Raw genomic sequence first — 16,315 nt, 5'->3', positions numbered from 1 at the left:
GAGCAGAGGTTGTCATGTTTCTCTGTCTCCCCCTCTTTTTCCCCCCCCCCACCCAACACCACCACCAAGGAAGCAATGCTCCCTTGTCCAAAACAACAAGTTCTATCTTTGAACAGGATTGACTGGGAGTATGGGAAATGTTGTACGAGTTGGAAGAATGTCAAAATTTTTTCCCTGGGGCCAAAATTGGCAAGACACATTCCCGTTCAGTGGTGCTAAGCATTTACAGCTTAGGCAAAGAAAGTGAGTTCTTGCATGAGCAATGTTCGCCATTTTGTATTGAACATGTGACCTAGTGGAGGCCCACCCAGAATAGATATACAGCAGCTCCATCTCTCTAACCATATTCCATAGATCTTGAGTTTGCTGGTAGTATGTACTCGATGAATAACGTGTAGGAACTTGAAAAGGAACAATTGTGCTCTAAGCTGGGGCAGGTTGTAACTGTGATCATATTATCAAATGGTTTGTTTTTCCTACAGTATGCGGTAGAAAATGAGGAACTTACTCAACATTTGAGTGCAGCTAAAGATGCCCAAAGGCAGCTCACAGCCGAGGTAAGTCTGTCATGGACTCCATGAAGTAATTTAATGTTTGTGTTATGTGTGATTTTATATATGGGTGAGGATAGTCAAAGCAATTTATAGTAGGGAGCAGAGTTATCGAGCGTGCCAACCAACAGTTCACAGAGTTTTACAGCACAGGAGGAGGCCATTTTGGACCAGTGCACCCATGACAGCTCTCGATGTCCGTTCACTCCCCCTCCATTGCTCTTTTCCCACATTCTTCTGTTTCTCAAATATTTCCTCACTTGTGGGGAAGGGCGTAACTAGAAACCATCAATACAAGATAGCCAGTAAGAAGCCCAACAGGTAGCTGAGAAGATATGACTCTATTCAAAGACTGAGAATGTCGAACTTGCTACCACAGGGAGTGGTTGAAGCAAATAGTGTGGAAGCATTTATGGGGAAACCAGGCAAGCATCTGAGGGGGAAGGGGATGAATGGTTATTATAGATTTAGATGAGGAAAGGTGCGATGAGGTTTGAGTAGAACGTAAACACTGGAATGGCTTGGTTGGCTTGAATGGCCTGTTTCTATGCCGTATATCCTATGTAACTTCACCTTTTGAAGCTATTTTGCATTTTGGACATGCCATGTACTTACAACTCACGGCATTTAAAAGAAATAATCAAAATTCTCCTTGCCCTCTCCCTTCGCTCTGTTGAACAAAATACGTGTCACCCTGCCCATGCCTCCCAGTGTAGCTGAGCTCGGGACCAATCCCAGAGAACCAGCAGAACCGTGGCCTTGTCTGCAAACCCTGCATAGCCCTTGGATCGCCTTTTGAGGGATCAAAACCACAGCAACTAATTGGCACTGGGATGTGTCAAAACGAAGATTCAACAGAACCTTTCTACCCATAGATTCGGGGTACACAAAGCCCCACCAAGTCGGAAGCAAATGATGTCCCACTCACCTGTGCGAGCTGCTTAGTTAAATGAAAGTAAGAAACAATGTGGTGCATACCAAATGATTAGGGTTTTTGGATCCCTTTTTTGGTTTTTGCCTCAGCACTTTGTGCACACAGTGGCCACTGACCAACTCTGGCCATGATGTGTCTTTCTGTTTCAGACCTGCCAGTACTTTACTGAGCTGTCCGGTGGCATAGCTGCTTAAGACAGTAAGTAGCTGAAGTTCACAGACATGGAAGACCCAAACTTGATTCCTAGTTTGTGCTGCGTTGCCTTATCTCTGCGGGGCAATGGCCAACATGCTGTAATTAGCCTCAGTACACATGTTGGCCATAGGGGAGACAGTGGCATAGTGGTAATGCCACTGGACTAGGAACGTAGGAAATGGGAGCAAGAGTAGGCTATTCAGCCCATCGAGCCTGCTCCGCCATTCAAACAGATCATGAATGATCATCTACCTCTTATGCCATTTTCCCCACTATCCCCATATCCCTTGATGCCATTCGTATCCAGAAACCTGTCGATTTCTGTCTTGAACATGCTCAATCATTGCACTTCCACAACCCTCTGGGGTGGAGAATTCCATAGGTTCACCACCACCTGGGTGAAGAAATTCCTCCTCACCTCAGTCTGAAACGGCCTGCCCCTTATTCTGAGATTGACCCCTGGTTCTGGACTCACCAACCAGGGGGAAACATCCTATCCACATCTACCCTGTCATTCCCTGTAACAATAGTGCTCCTGTGATACACTGCACAGAAGGTGCCCATCATAACTTGCAGAACCATTGTGTAATGGGAATTAAAATAGAAATAGCCAGCAGTTCAAGTAGCCTCTGAGGAGAAAGAAACCGAGCTAGTGTTTCAGGTCAATGGCCATTCATTCTAATAAAAGACCATTGACCTGGAATGTCAATGTTGTTTCTCTGTCCACAGGTGCTGCCTGATCCGCTGAATATTTCCAGCATTTTCTCCTTTTTTTCTCTTTCTCAGATTTAGAGCATTTGCACTGTATTACTTTTGTGATGGGTTAATGGGATATGGATTGTCACCAGTGCAGTTGAGTACCTGACCTCAGCTCTGCTGCTGTGTTGACTGTCAGAGGCCAGACCAGGCACTTTCTCAGAGAGAGGCATCTGTGCAAATGCAGCTCCTAACAACCAGCTTTTTATATATAAAAAAATGATAGCAGCCAGGGCGCAGGTTACCTCCCCTCTCAACTGCTATTGGTGCATGCTCCAGGAAGCTAAAATCACTATTTGGAGCGAAATAATATTCGTTCACAAGAATAGGTTGCAAATAATTTTAGCTGTGTGTCTGCAACACTGCACGTTCCACGCAATTGTAACTCCGTTGGCTGGCAATTGGTGTCTCTGCAAGGGAAAGTAATTTTCCAAACCTTTGCTTTTAATTATGGAAGTTGCGTCATTGTGAAACCCTCGAGCTTTAATGACAGTGCCTATCTTTAGGATGTGTATATTTTTGTCTGCAGTTGCGGGAGCTGGAGGACAAATATGCAGAGTGTATGGAGATGCTGCATGAGGCACAGGAGGAAATAAAGAACCTGCGGAACAAAACCATGCCAAACAGCACACCACGACGTTACCATTCACTGGGCCTCTTCCCTTTGGTAAATATAAACGAGCAGAGAGAATGCATTTGTGATCATCCATTTACAATACAATCTGTTTGGCAATGGCACATTCAGGTGCTAGTGTTATTCGGGCTTCCATTTGTCTAATACATTGTTGGCTTTAGTCTGGTTAAGTGTCCAGAAGAAACCTGACAGTTCAGTTGAACACTGCATAATAATTCAGAAGTGCCTGAACCAAAATGTTGTTGATGTGCCTCTAAGTTTCACAGGCCTTTTTTCTTAATTAAACATCATCATCTTAGGCTGTCCCTCGGGGTCGAGGATGACTTGCTTCCGCACTTAAAAATGAGTTCTCAGGTGACCGAAGAGTCCAATTCGCAACCTACAGTCTCTGTCACAGGTGGGGCAGAGGGTGATAGGGGGAATGGGTGTGTGGGGTGCCTGGGCTGCCGTGCGTTCCTCTCGCTGTTGACACTTTGCCTCAGCTAGCCCTTGCTGATGAGACTCAAGGCGTTCAGCCCCTTTCCAGATGCTTTCCATCAACTTCGGGCAGTAATGGGCCAGGGATCCCTGGATGTCGGTGGGGATGTTGCACTTTTTCAAGGAGGCTTTGAGGGTGTCCTTGAAGTGTTTCCTCTGCACCTCCTGGGGCTCACTCGCCGTGTCGAAGCTCTGAGTAGAGCGCTTGTTTCAGGAGTCTCGTGTCAGGCACGCGGACGATGTGACCTGCCCAGTGGAGCTGATCGAACGTGGTCAATGCTGCGATGCTGGGGATTTTGGCCTGTGCGAGAACATTGACATTGGAGTGCCTATCCTGCCAATGGATTTGCAGGATCTTGTGGAGGCTGTGCTGGTGGTGGTACTTCAGAGATTTGAGGTGCCTGCTGTACATAGTCCACGCCTCTGAGCCACATAGGAGGGCGGGTATCATTACTGCTATGTAGACCATGAGCTTGGCGCCAGACTCGAGGTCCTGGTCTTCAAACACTCTCTTTCTCAGGCAGTTGAAGGCTGCGCTGGTGCACTGAAGGCGATGTTGAACCTTGTCGATGACAAGAGGATGGGACTACCTTGGATCTGGCCTGCAGGCGGCAGAGGTTGAACAGGTTCCCGCTTGTTCTGTAGTTTAGCTCCACTCCAGCGGGCAGCTTGCTGAGGGTGAGATGGAGCGTTGTGGCAAGGAAGACTGAGAAGAGTGTCGGTGCAATGATGCAGCCTTGCTTGACCCCAGTCCAAACATGGGTTGGGTCTGTGGTGGATCCATTGGGCAGGATCACGACTTGGGTGTCATTGTGGAGTAGGTAGAAGATGGTGACAAACATTTGGGGGCAGCCGAAACGGAGTAAGTTGCTTTGTAATCCTTTGCGGTTGATAGTGTTGAAGGCTTTTGTGAGGTCAAAAGAGGCCATGTACAGGGGTTGGTGCTGTTCCCTGCATTTATCTTGCAGTTTCCGCGCAGTGAAGATCATGTCCGTTATGCCCCTTAGTGGTGGAACCCACATTGTGGCTCTGGGAAGAGCTCTTCAGCCGCAGGGAGAAGGCAATCGAGGAGGATTCCTGCGATGACCTTCCCAGTGGCCCACAGCAGGGAGATTCCTCTATAGTTACCCCAGTGGGACTTGTTACCTTTCTTGAAGATGGTCATGTGGTTACAGTGCCTCCGGGATCTCCTGCTATGCTCTCCTTCCAGATAAGGGAGATGAGGCCATGTATTCACGCCAATAGTGCTTCTCCGCCATGCTTTGGTGCTTTGGTGGGGGATTCCATCTGCTCCTGATGCCTTGTTGCTCTTTAGCTGTCGATTGGCCTTTTCTACCTCCGTGCCTTGTTGGGGTTGTTCTGAAATGGTGGTGGGTAGCACGCTGCGGGACGGAGTTGAGGACTCGTGTCGAACAGTCTCTGTTAAGATCATCTTCGAAGTGCTCCTTCCAGCGGGTGCTAACTGCCTCTCTGTCCTCAATGAGCACCTCTCCGTTCTTATGCAAAAGACATCTCGAGGCTAAGCCACTTAATGTCTGCACCAAATTCTTCTCTTCTGGTTTCATGAATCAAATTTGGACGTGACAGTTCCTTCATGTCCTTGTTTCGAACTAGTAGATCTAACAATATGAAGTTCAAGTTTTGAATTTTTCCTGAGAACTGGAATTTACTACTCAATATAATTCCTGTTCACAGGTTAGCGTTGCAAGCCCATTGTTCTGGGTAAATTACTAAACAGCTAAAACACCCAATTAGAGTCAGAACACCATCTGCGTATCTGTTAGATCTCCCTTCATGTTACAGACTTTAGTGAAACAACCAAAATCTACTTCAGGATTACAAGATAAATTAGCCACGTTCCTTGTTGGGAATGTTGTCAACAAGCTTAGTTTGGACTCTCTTATCAAGTTCATCCCTTATTGTACATCTGCTACGTCAGTAATTATAGTTTCTACCGCTGTAAAACTTAATGCAAATATACAGAGACCAGCATATTTGATATAAGTTTGGGATTTGTTGTCTGTTGTGTTTACTGCCTTGAGATAATCTTTCATTGGATCAGTTTTACTCTGCCTGCAGAAAAATAAGTCTGTAACTGGTGCATTTAAACTGTTTAGCTTTAAAATTAAAAATTAACATTGACTCTGGTCCGCCTTTTAAGCTTCTGACATTAATTAACTGTCTTGTTTAATGTTAGAAAACACCCACCATTTCCCCAGCCACTGTATCATGTTATGCGCTCCCCTGGTGAGACAGCAGTGTTAATGGGTAGTCGAGATTTCTGCCACCAGCTGCTGTAAAATCTGCTGCCAAAACTCGAACTATAACTGGAGCATTCGATGGAAAACTGCGCACGTTCCCATTAATGGAGCCACAAGGAAGGAAATTCCAATGGTGCTATTGAAGAACTCCCCTCCCCATGCCCCTCTAACCACCCCCCACCGTCCCAGCATCAGCTTTGGCTTTCTTAATGAACCTTTGTGCCATCTCCTGAGCCCTCCCAGGCCCCAGTTGCAGTGACCAAACGGACAACTCGCTTGCCCGGGAGCAAGAATATGTCCCGGAAATGCGACCTTTAACTTTTTTTGGTTGTCAAAATAACATCCTCCTTAAATTCTACCTGGCCAACCTTCGTGATAAGTCACTTCCGTTTGTAATTGTTACCTTTTCATACCATTTACTGTAATTGTGTGTAGTTCAAAGTGCTCTCATAGATTTGTTAAAATCAACTTTAGTATTTTTGAAGTAATCGCTAACTACCATAGGTAAGCTTGGCTTAAAATGTTACGCCTTTTCAATATTTTGTTAAATGGCTACAATTATAGCAAGACCTCCTGACTCTTGTATTTCGACCCTTTTGTGACGTTGGCCAACGTGTCATTTGCCTTCCTAATTGCCAGCTGTGACTGCATGCTAACTTTCTGTTTTTCTTGTATGAGATCACCCAGGTCCCTCTGAACGTTATGAAGTGGCAGATAATGTCTGCCAGGTGGATCAAACCCACGAGGGAAACTTGGTCGCGCCATCACAATGGTTTTGCAATTTGTGTTTATTACGAGATGTGTGCACTGAATTCAGAAGTAATAAGTCTACCAAGACCTTTAAAGATTTTAAAAATTAAATTAAAATATTTATTAACAAAATAAAAGATGTCAAGCACATACATAAGACTACAATTACTATGACAATAACTCCTAAGATTCCTAATTAACCTGATTCCCAGTTACACCCCCTTTTAAGGCAATGGTCCAGAAATAGATTTTAGATTTAAAACAAACTCAGAAAGTTAACAACACAATACCCTGGACAGTTGAATTCCGAATGGCTTTTCCCCAAATTCCAGTTTCGTTTGACTTATACACAAATGCTGGAGGTTTCATTAAGGTAATTTCACGCACTCCTGTTAGATCTCGCATCGCCTCCTCACACATAACCTTTCATTCTCCTTTATTTATGTTTATCTCTTTCTAATATGTAAATTCTATTGTTCCATATGCCTTTGAAACTGTATCTCACTCATAATATAAAAATTTTCATATTATAAATATTGCCAGTAACGTTTGGGAAAAATAAACACATTCCTTAGCCTTGCTTACCTGGCTAGTTGTAAACAAACTTTGATCCCTTTGAAATCCAAATATCCCTTAATTTATCTAAAAATGCAAATTCCCTTCACACCTTACATGCTAAGCCAGCATCCATGTTTACTCATTAGCATGTCCAGCACCTAGCTGCTTCTGATGATTTTAAACTTGCAGTCTGCTTGACTACAAAATGTAATTAAACCACACAGACAGAACCAACTATACTGACCCCCATAAACCTACTTCATAATAAACCAGAAAAATATTATGAAAAAGATGTTAGTTTCATGACAACATCAACAGTCTAAAGCTGGTCGGGCCCACTTGTGGTCCAGGAAGGCAAACGTGGGTACTACAGGGCCTTTGGAAGGGCCCCAGCTGGGATTTCTGGGGCAAGCAAAGACAGCCCACTGGCCACTCACATGATTAGGCTTTGCTGCATCCTGAACCATGGCTTTTGACAATAGAGCTGCGAACTGGCAGAGCGATTGACCCTTTGTTGAAGTGCTCAGAGATTCCAAATGCTTGAAGAATGAGGGGATATTAGCCAAGGAACCTTGATTTGCCCAAGGAATTAAAAAATATGCTGCTTTGAGGTTAAGAAACTGGTTTAAGATAAGCAGTTAAGAAAACATTAATCCAATGATTAACTGAAGACGATTATGATGTTGCATTTTCTTGACCATCTGTCTTGCATGGCAGTGGCTAAGTGCTGCAGGAGTTATGTATGATTTAGCTCGAAACCTGTAAATGTATATTTACTTTTAAACCCTTTTCCACATTGGAGAGCAAAACATTGGCATTACTTGTTTGACCAAATTGAACTGGGGGAAATATAGGGGAGTGTGTTTCTCTGTGCCAGTTCACTTAGTCCACTGCACATTTCTAAGTGATTCACGCTTTTTACTTTTATTCAACAGGATTCTTTAGCAGCTGAAATTGAAGGGTCGATGCGGAAAGAACTCCAGATGGACAACTCACCTGCCCAGGAGCAAAAGTATGTCCTGAAAATGCAACCTTTTAACCGTTTTTTTTGGTTGTCAGAAAAATTATCCTCCTCGAATTCTACCTGGTCGCCCTTCATGATAAGTCACTTGCGTTTGTAATCCTTCCCTTTCATACAACTCACTATAATTGTGCATGGTTCAAAGCGCTGTCACAGATTTGTTATAATCGGCTTCAGTGGGCGGGGTTTTCCGGCTCCAGTCCTGCCCCCATTGCCGGGATCACCCAGCCCTGCCGAAATTCAGTGGACTTTTGGCTGGGCTGCGGTGGGGCTGAAACATCCTGGCCGATATTTTGAAACGATTGCTAACTACTATAGGTAAGCTTGACTTAAAATGTCATTTCACTTTTTTTGTTAAATAGCTGCAATTATAGCAAGACTTCCTGACTCTTGTATTTCAATCCCCTCGTGACATTGGCCAACATGCCATCTGTCTCCCTAATTGCTGGCTGGTGCTGCATGCTAGCTTCCTGTGTTTCTTGTACAAGGTCACGCAGATCTCTCCCTGAACATCAATGTTTAAAAGATTTTCACCACTTAAAAAATATTCTGATTTTCCACTCCTACAACTGATGTGAATAACCTCACATCTCCCTACATTATTCTCCATCTGCCACATCATTGCCCGCTCACCTAACCTGTCTATATTTTGTTGTGACCTCTTGGTGTGCACTCCTCACAGCATTCTGGCCCAGCTTGGTGTCTTCAGCAAACTTGGATACGTCATTCTCGATTGTTTTATCTAAGTCATTGATCTAGACACAAATACTTATGTATAAAAATTACCCAGCTTTGACACACAATAGAATGTACTGCAGCAGGAGAAGCCAAAATCTAAAAACATTGAACTTACAAGCTAGTGGTTGTAAATGTCATCTCGTTCAACACATTTCCAAAAGATGTTGGCAAAATGCTCCCCTATTGGGGGTTAATGCAGAATCCACTGCCCATGAAACGTTAGAGTAAAACTGATTTTTCATAACAGTTCAATTTGAGTTTTTAAAAAAATCTGTGTTAGCTCTAGTATATTCCTGCCGTCTGACTCAATATAATGGTCTTTTTTTTAAAAAAAAGCACACGTGATGGGTGTCACAGTTGATGGTTAAAGTGGCCAATCAGTATCCCTTGCAGGCAAGTTTGAAATGTGTGCACTTCAGGTGGAGACAAGTTGGCTTCGGTTGCTATTGCTTGTCTCTTCACCACTTCCCCTCCAATCCCCCCATCCTCCTGCTTACTGTGTTCTCCCAACCCAGCTGCATTTCCCATTCCCCACCCACATCCCACTCCCCCAACCCACCTGACCATTCACTAACATATTGACAACCGTTGAATGAAGTCACCTTTGCTCAGGAAAAAGCTGTTGCCACCTCTGGAATTAATACCCCAGCACAAATCTGTGCCTTCAGGGTAGGAGCAGTAATGGTAGCAAGCTACAAGTCTCAAAAGAATCCTAGAGGTTGAAGTTTGAAAATGAGTGTAACATATACTTTGATGTTTTAGGCTCTTGCCATTCCAGGCACAATGGATTCTGGTGGGTTTTTTTTTAAATTCAGGAACCTATCAGATCCAAGCTAGTAGTTCAAGTTCAAAGAATAAGTGAAATCTTTTGAAGGTGAAGGACCTGTCCATGTTTGCATGAGGAGTTACCATTGACCAGAAACTGAACTAGACCAGCCAGACACATGCTGTGGCTGCAAGAGCAGGTCAGAGGCTGGGAATCCTGTGGCAAATAATTCACCTCCTGATTCCCCAAAGCCTGTCCACCATCTACAAGGCACAAGTCAGGAGAGTGATGGAATACTCTCCACTTGCCTGGATGAGTGCAGCTCCCACAACACTCAAGAAGCTCAACACCATCCAGGACAAAACAGTATGCTCGATTGGCACCCCATCCACCTCCTTTAAACATTCACTTCCTCCACCACCGACACACAGTGGCAGCAGTGTGTACCATCTACAAGATGCACAAGCAGCCCACCAAGGCTCCTTAGACAGGCCATAGACCATAAGACATAGGAGCAGAAGTAGGCCATTCAGCCCACTATGTCTGCTCTGCAACTCAATGAGATCATGGCTGATCTTATCCCCAACTCCACTTTCCTGCCTTTTCCCCATAAACCCTCGACTCCCTTACTGATTAAAAATCTGCCTATCTCAGCTTTGAATATACTTAACGACCCAGGCTCTACAGCCCTCTGTAGTAAAGAATTCCACAGATTCACTACCCTCTGAGAGAAGAAATTCCTCCTCATCTCTATTTTAAATGGGCGCCCCCTTACTCTGAGATTATGCCCTCTGGTCCTAGACTCTCCCACAAGGGGAGACAACCTCTTAGCATCTATCCTGTCAAGCCCCCTAAGAATCTTATATGTTTCAATAAGGTCAGCACCTTCCAAACCCATGACCTCCACCACCTAGAAGGACAAGGGCAGCAGATGCATGGGAACACCACCACCTGCAGGCTCCCCTCCAAGTCGCTGGCTATCCTGACTTGGAACAATGACACCGTTCCTTCACTGTTGCTAGGTCAAAATCTTGAAACTCCCTTCCTCACAGCACTGTGGATATACCTAGAAAAACATGGACTGCAGCAGTTCAAGAAGGCAGCTCACCACCACCTTATCAAGGGCAATTATGGATGCGCAATAAATCCTGGCCTAGTAAGCGATGCCCAGATTCCATGAATGAGTTTTTAAAAATGAAGTCCTTATTTGGCACTTAGGTGGGAGAGGGAATATGGTGAACTCTCCAATGTTTGGGGCAGTGTATAATTTCATTTACAAGTGCAAGTACACTGGAGTATTGTGTGTATATGAATCTTCTGACCCATGTCACTAAATTAAATTATTATTTACCGAGAGTTGTATACATTGCCTAGTTTACACAGTGAGGGATGTAGTGCATTATTTGGGAGTAGCATTGTCAGCTAGCATGTTGCAGGTAAGTAGAATTTGATGCCTCAGTTAAGTCACTGAGCTAGTGTGGTCTGATATGAATATGACTCATGGTTTCTGTATTCCCTTGTGTAAGCAAATAAGTAATTAAATACAGCAGAAGCTTGGCTATTCATTCCTTTTATTTGTTCAGAGGATGTGGGCGTCACTGGCTAGGCCAGCATTTATTGCCCTTGTTCAGAGGGCATTTAAGAGTGGATCTGGAGTCACATGTAGGCCAGACCAGTTAAGGACGGCAGATTTCCTTCCCTAAAGAGCACTAGGGTTTTTACGACAATCAGCAATGGTTTCATAGACTTTCAATTGCATTCAAATTTCACCTTCTGCTGTGGTAGGATTCGAACCCAGGTCCCTGGATTACTAGTCTCGTGACAATACCATCATGCCACTGCGTCCCCTTCAAGTACCAAAGTAGTTCTGCTGTATGACTTGTACCCTGTACAGGGCATGAAGTGATGTTTTAATTAATGCAATTTTTATTGTGGTGGAGATACATTTATCTGCTGAAGAAAACTAGGTTCTCTTGTGCCCATTCCGATCCTCCTATCAGCAATAGTGCTTGTATATACATCTCTTTTCTTAAAAAAAAACTTGAACAACCCGCGCTTTTGAAACATGCACATTATATCACCTCTGAATACCGCCTAAAAGACGTATTTCTACAATTTTAATTGAGGTTATTCATTTTAAAAATAAACTTGCCGATGTCTTTTGAATGAGATGTTAAACCGAGGCCCTGCCTGCCCCTCAAGTGCCCCCAAATATCCCATGGCACTATTTCGAAGAGCAGGGGAATTATCCAGTGTGTCCTGGCCAACATTTATCCTTCACTCAACTTCAATTAAAAAAAACAGATTATCTGGTCATTATCACATTGCTGTTTGTGGGAACTTGCTGTGCGCAAACTAGTTGGCTGTGTTTCCTACATTACACCACACTTCAAAAAATACTTCGATGGGCCGTAAAGTCCCTGCGGATGTCCTGCAGTATTGGAAGGTGCTATATAAATGTACGTCTTTTCTTCACGATCCTATGCTCTTAAGGTCTTACAGTGGCTTCTTCAACATTTCCCTCACTATCCTCAAAATAAAATTGAGTGAGATACTTTGTTTCATGTGACAAAATTGTTTAAACATTGGAATAAAACAACAAAATCGTTGTCTGGAATAAAAGAGAAGCATTGCCAATAATGACGCATTTTATTTTGTTTTGTTGGGGGAGATAAAAGTACACCAATAAAAATGTTAAGATGCCACACCTACCTTGATACAAATCTTGCCTTCGTGTCCGTAGACTGCCAAATTGTGGAGCTGCGCAGTCCCGCTTTGTTATTACAAATTTATTTGTGGTTCAATTGTTAGTGAAGGGAAGGGTATTTTGGGGGCGGATGTGTAGATGTGCAAATTACACCACGCTGCAGGCTCAGCGCTTTCTGTGCATGTGTGCCAAGCACAGCAGCGATTGTATTGTTAACTGCTTTATTTGTTCCTGCAGACATCAGCAGAAGCGAGTGTTTGAAACTGTGCGCACGGTGAATCAAGCGGCAAGGCAAAGATCCCAGGCACCGTCACCAATGAATATCCCAGGATCTAACCAGTCCTCTGCAATGAACTCTGGCTTCTCGAGCTGTGTCAGCACTCCCCGGTCCAGCTTCTATGGTAGCGACATCACCAACATAGTCATAGACAACAAGACTAACAGCATCATTTTAGAAACTGAATCGTCTGAAATAGGGTAAGAGAATTAGACTGCAATCTGGATTTCTTTTTGGTTCAGATCATTTCAAAGAGAAAGGCATTGCACCACGCCTTAGTCTATTTAGAGATGTGGTAGGCTTGTGTGAGTGAAGCATATCGTCACAGTACGTCAAAACAATCCTTTTTTTTTATATATTCCGTTAAATCGGAGCTTTTCAGAAAGTGTACCAGGCAATGCTGGTCAGTGTTGAAGCATGCTGTCCCTAGGGAAGAAAGTCAAATCCAATTTAACTGAGACCATCTATTTATAATTTGTTCAAAACATTAGGTAATGCCTGCAGCTGAGGTTTTTATCTGCACACACTACAGTATTACACCAGACTTGTGCCCCATTGCATCCCTGAGGACATTGTATTCAGTTTAAGTACCTAATTTTTAGCCTTTTGCTGCCACGATCTCAAATTATCCAGGAGTAAAGAGAAATTGCATTTGATCCCATCTTTCAGCACCGTTGTGCCCCAATAATGGTCACTGCTTTCTGGAGGGGGAAGATTGGGTGAGGGTCAGACATGTTTGGAATAGTACAAGTTGGGGACAGGAGTGCGCTCAATGCATAAGACAACAAAGTGGTTCATGTTGCCTGCCAGTAAGTTGGAGGTTTCAAAAGTAATTACGCATGAATTTCAATGCTAAAAAGTGTGAGGTGACATATTTTGGCAGGAGGGAGAATTTAAGATTTAATTTAGGATGTAAGTGTGTTGGAAGCAGTTCAGAGAAGGTTTACCAGATGGGCAGGTTGTCTTATGAGGAAAGGCTGGACAGGCTAGGCTTGCATTCGCTGGAGTTAGAAGAGTATTACAACACAGCTGATGGTAAATGCTGAACTGTTCAAATCCCAGAGGACAACTTGAAACAACTGTCATAACCCATTTTTGCAATTTGTATGTTTCGAGATGCAGGCTTTGAATTCAGTTATAACAAGACCACCGAGTCTCCAAGAGGTTTTTATAAAACTAAATTAAACATTTATTAATTAAAAGATTGTAAGCACATACGTATGTCTACAAATTACTACTATAATAACCCCTAAAAATCCCCTAATTAACCTGACTCCCAGTTACACCACTGTTATGGCAACAGTATAAAACAGATTTAAACAGACTCATGGCAAAGCACACTCTGGACAGTCGCATTCAAAATGAGTTTCTTTCAGCTCTGGGTCCTTGCAGACAGTGGCTTGATGCTTATAGGCTGGAGGCTTTAGAACTTAGAATCCATCCTCTTTTATCAGCAGCAACAACGATTTTACATATCTTCCTCTTTGAATGCAAATTCTCATTGTATCACTAGGTTTTTTGATACAATGAGAATTTGCATTAAAGGAGGAAAATAAACAATAAACTAGAACTTTATTTTAAAATAATTTCCAATAACATTATAGACATTATTATATCATCTTGACAAAGAGTAAGAGGCGACCTGATTGAAACATATAAGATCCTGAGGAGACTTGATGGTGGATGTGGAGAGGATGTTTCCTCTTGTGGGAGAATCTAGAATTAGGGGTCGCTGCTTAAAAATAAGGGATCGCCTATTTAAAGCAGATGAGGTGAAATTTTTTTCTGAGGGTTGAGTGTCTTTGGAACTCTCTTCCTGAAAAGGTGGTGGAAGCAGAGTCTTTGAATATTTTTAAGGCAGAGGTGAATAGGTTCTTGGTAAGCAAGAGGGTAGGTGAGATGCAGATTTGAGGTTACTATCAGGTTAGCCATGGTCTTATTAAATGGCAGAGCAGGCTCAAGGGGCTGAATGGCCTTACTGCTCCTTGTTTTTATGTTCGTAATCTTAAATTGCACTGTGCAGGCACGATGGGCTGAATGGCCCCTTTCTGAGCTGTAACTTTTCTATGGTTACAAGGAGAGAGATGGGGATGTTTGTGTGCAAATCTTTTGAATGTGGCAACACAAGTAAACAAAGCAGCTAATAATGGGATCCTGGGATTTATAATTAGAGGCACAGAGTACAAAAGCCAAGAGGTTACACCAAACCTATATATATATTGAAAAAGATCAGCCCCACCTGGACTAATGTGTTCAATTCTGGGCACAGAATGTGGACGCTTTGGAGTGGCTGCAGAGGAGACTTTCTAAAATGGTTCCAGGGGTAAGGAATTACCGTCAACAACAAAAACAGAAATACCTGGAAAAACTCAGCAGGTCTGGCAGCATCGGCGGAGAAGAACAAAGTTGACGTTTCGAGTCCTCATGACCCTTCAACAGAATTAAGTATAAATAGGAGAGGGGTGAAATATAAGCTGGTTTAAGGTGGGGGGGTGGGGGGAGGTTGTAGGGACAAGCAAGCAGTGATAGGAGCAGATAACCAAAAGATGTCACAGACAGAAGAACAAAGAGGTGTTGAAGGTGGTGATATTATCTAAAAGAATGTGCTAATTAAGAATGGATAGCAGGACACGCAAGGTACAGATAGCTCTAGTGGGAGTGGGGTGAAATAAGACTACAAGGGCATAAAAGGTATAGATTTAAAAATAATGGAAATAGGTGAGAAAAGAAAAATCTATATAAATTATTGGAAAAAACAAAAGGAATTACCGTTAAGTGGCTAGACTGGAGAAGCTGGGGTTGTTCTTCATAAAACAGAGAAGGCTAAGAGGAGATTTGATAGAGGTGTTTAACATCATGAACGGTTCAGATTGAGCAAGTGGGGAGAAACTCTTTCCAGTGGCTGAAGGGTTGATGGTGGTAAGGGTACAAATTTAAGGTGGTTTGAAAAATAACCAGGGATGATTTGTGGAAATAAAAGCAGAAAATGCTGGAAACACTCGGCAGGACAGGCAAAATCTGTGGAGAGGGAAACGCTAATGTTTCTTCTGATAAAGGTCGCCAACCTAAAACATTAACTCTGTTTCTCTGTCTCTACCACTGCTGCCTGACCTGCTGAGTATCCCCAGCATTTTCTGCTTTTATTTGGATTGCCAGAGCCCCCACAATACTTTACTTTTGTGACATGAGAGGTTTTCTTTAACGCCGTGGATGGTTAGGATTTGGGATGTACTGCCTGATTGGGCGGTAAGCAAATTCAGATCCAATGTTATTCCTCAAATGGGAATTGTATAAATATTTGAAGGAGAAAAAGTTTTGGGGATTGGGGAAAGAATGGGGAAACTCTTTCAAGTTATCAACAGTCACAGATTGCAACTCTTTCGAGTACAATCGCAGTTCTTGGTTTCCGGGAGTGGGACATGAACCCACAACCCTCTGATTCAAAGGTGAGGGTGCTATGAACTGAGCCACAGCTGACACCTCGAAAGAATGGGGAAGTGGGACTTGCTGGGGTGCAGTTTGAAAGAGCTGGCACAGACTTGATGGGCCTCCTTCAGTGCTCTACCAGTCTATGATTCTAAGCATGCCTTTGGTTTCGACATGCTGGCACTGATCTGAGATGGTTAAAACTCTGTGGGATTATGCAAAACTCAAATGTTGAATTATTCAATTAATTAGCACTAATTAAAC

At 43.3% G+C, this 16,315-nt stretch overlaps 1 protein-coding gene across 7 annotated transcripts in view; it reads left to right on the top strand.

Annotated features, from left to right (window-relative positions):
* The window catches only part of trak1a (trafficking protein, kinesin binding 1a), a 228,174-nt gene that overhangs the window by 195,050 nt on the left and 16,809 nt on the right, over positions 1 to 16,315 (top strand). For all 7 annotated transcript variants that reach the window (XM_078539593.1, XM_078539588.1, XM_078539589.1 and 4 more), the window contains 4 exons: positions 483 to 557; positions 2,966 to 3,103; positions 8,052 to 8,128; positions 12,586 to 12,825. In XM_078539593.1, coding sequence (XP_078395719.1) covers positions 483 to 557; positions 2,966 to 3,103; positions 8,052 to 8,128; positions 12,586 to 12,825 — 530 coding nt within the window. The remainder of the gene's footprint in view (positions 1 to 482; positions 558 to 2,965; positions 3,104 to 8,051; positions 8,129 to 12,585; positions 12,826 to 16,315) is intronic.

This window comes from Cetorhinus maximus, chromosome 3, assembly GCF_964194155.1.
Source record: "Cetorhinus maximus chromosome 3, sCetMax3.hap1.1, whole genome shotgun sequence".
Lineage (NCBI taxonomy): Eukaryota > Metazoa > Chordata > Chondrichthyes > Lamniformes > Cetorhinidae > Cetorhinus > Cetorhinus maximus.
This window is presented reverse-complemented; position numbering and strand designations above follow the sequence as displayed.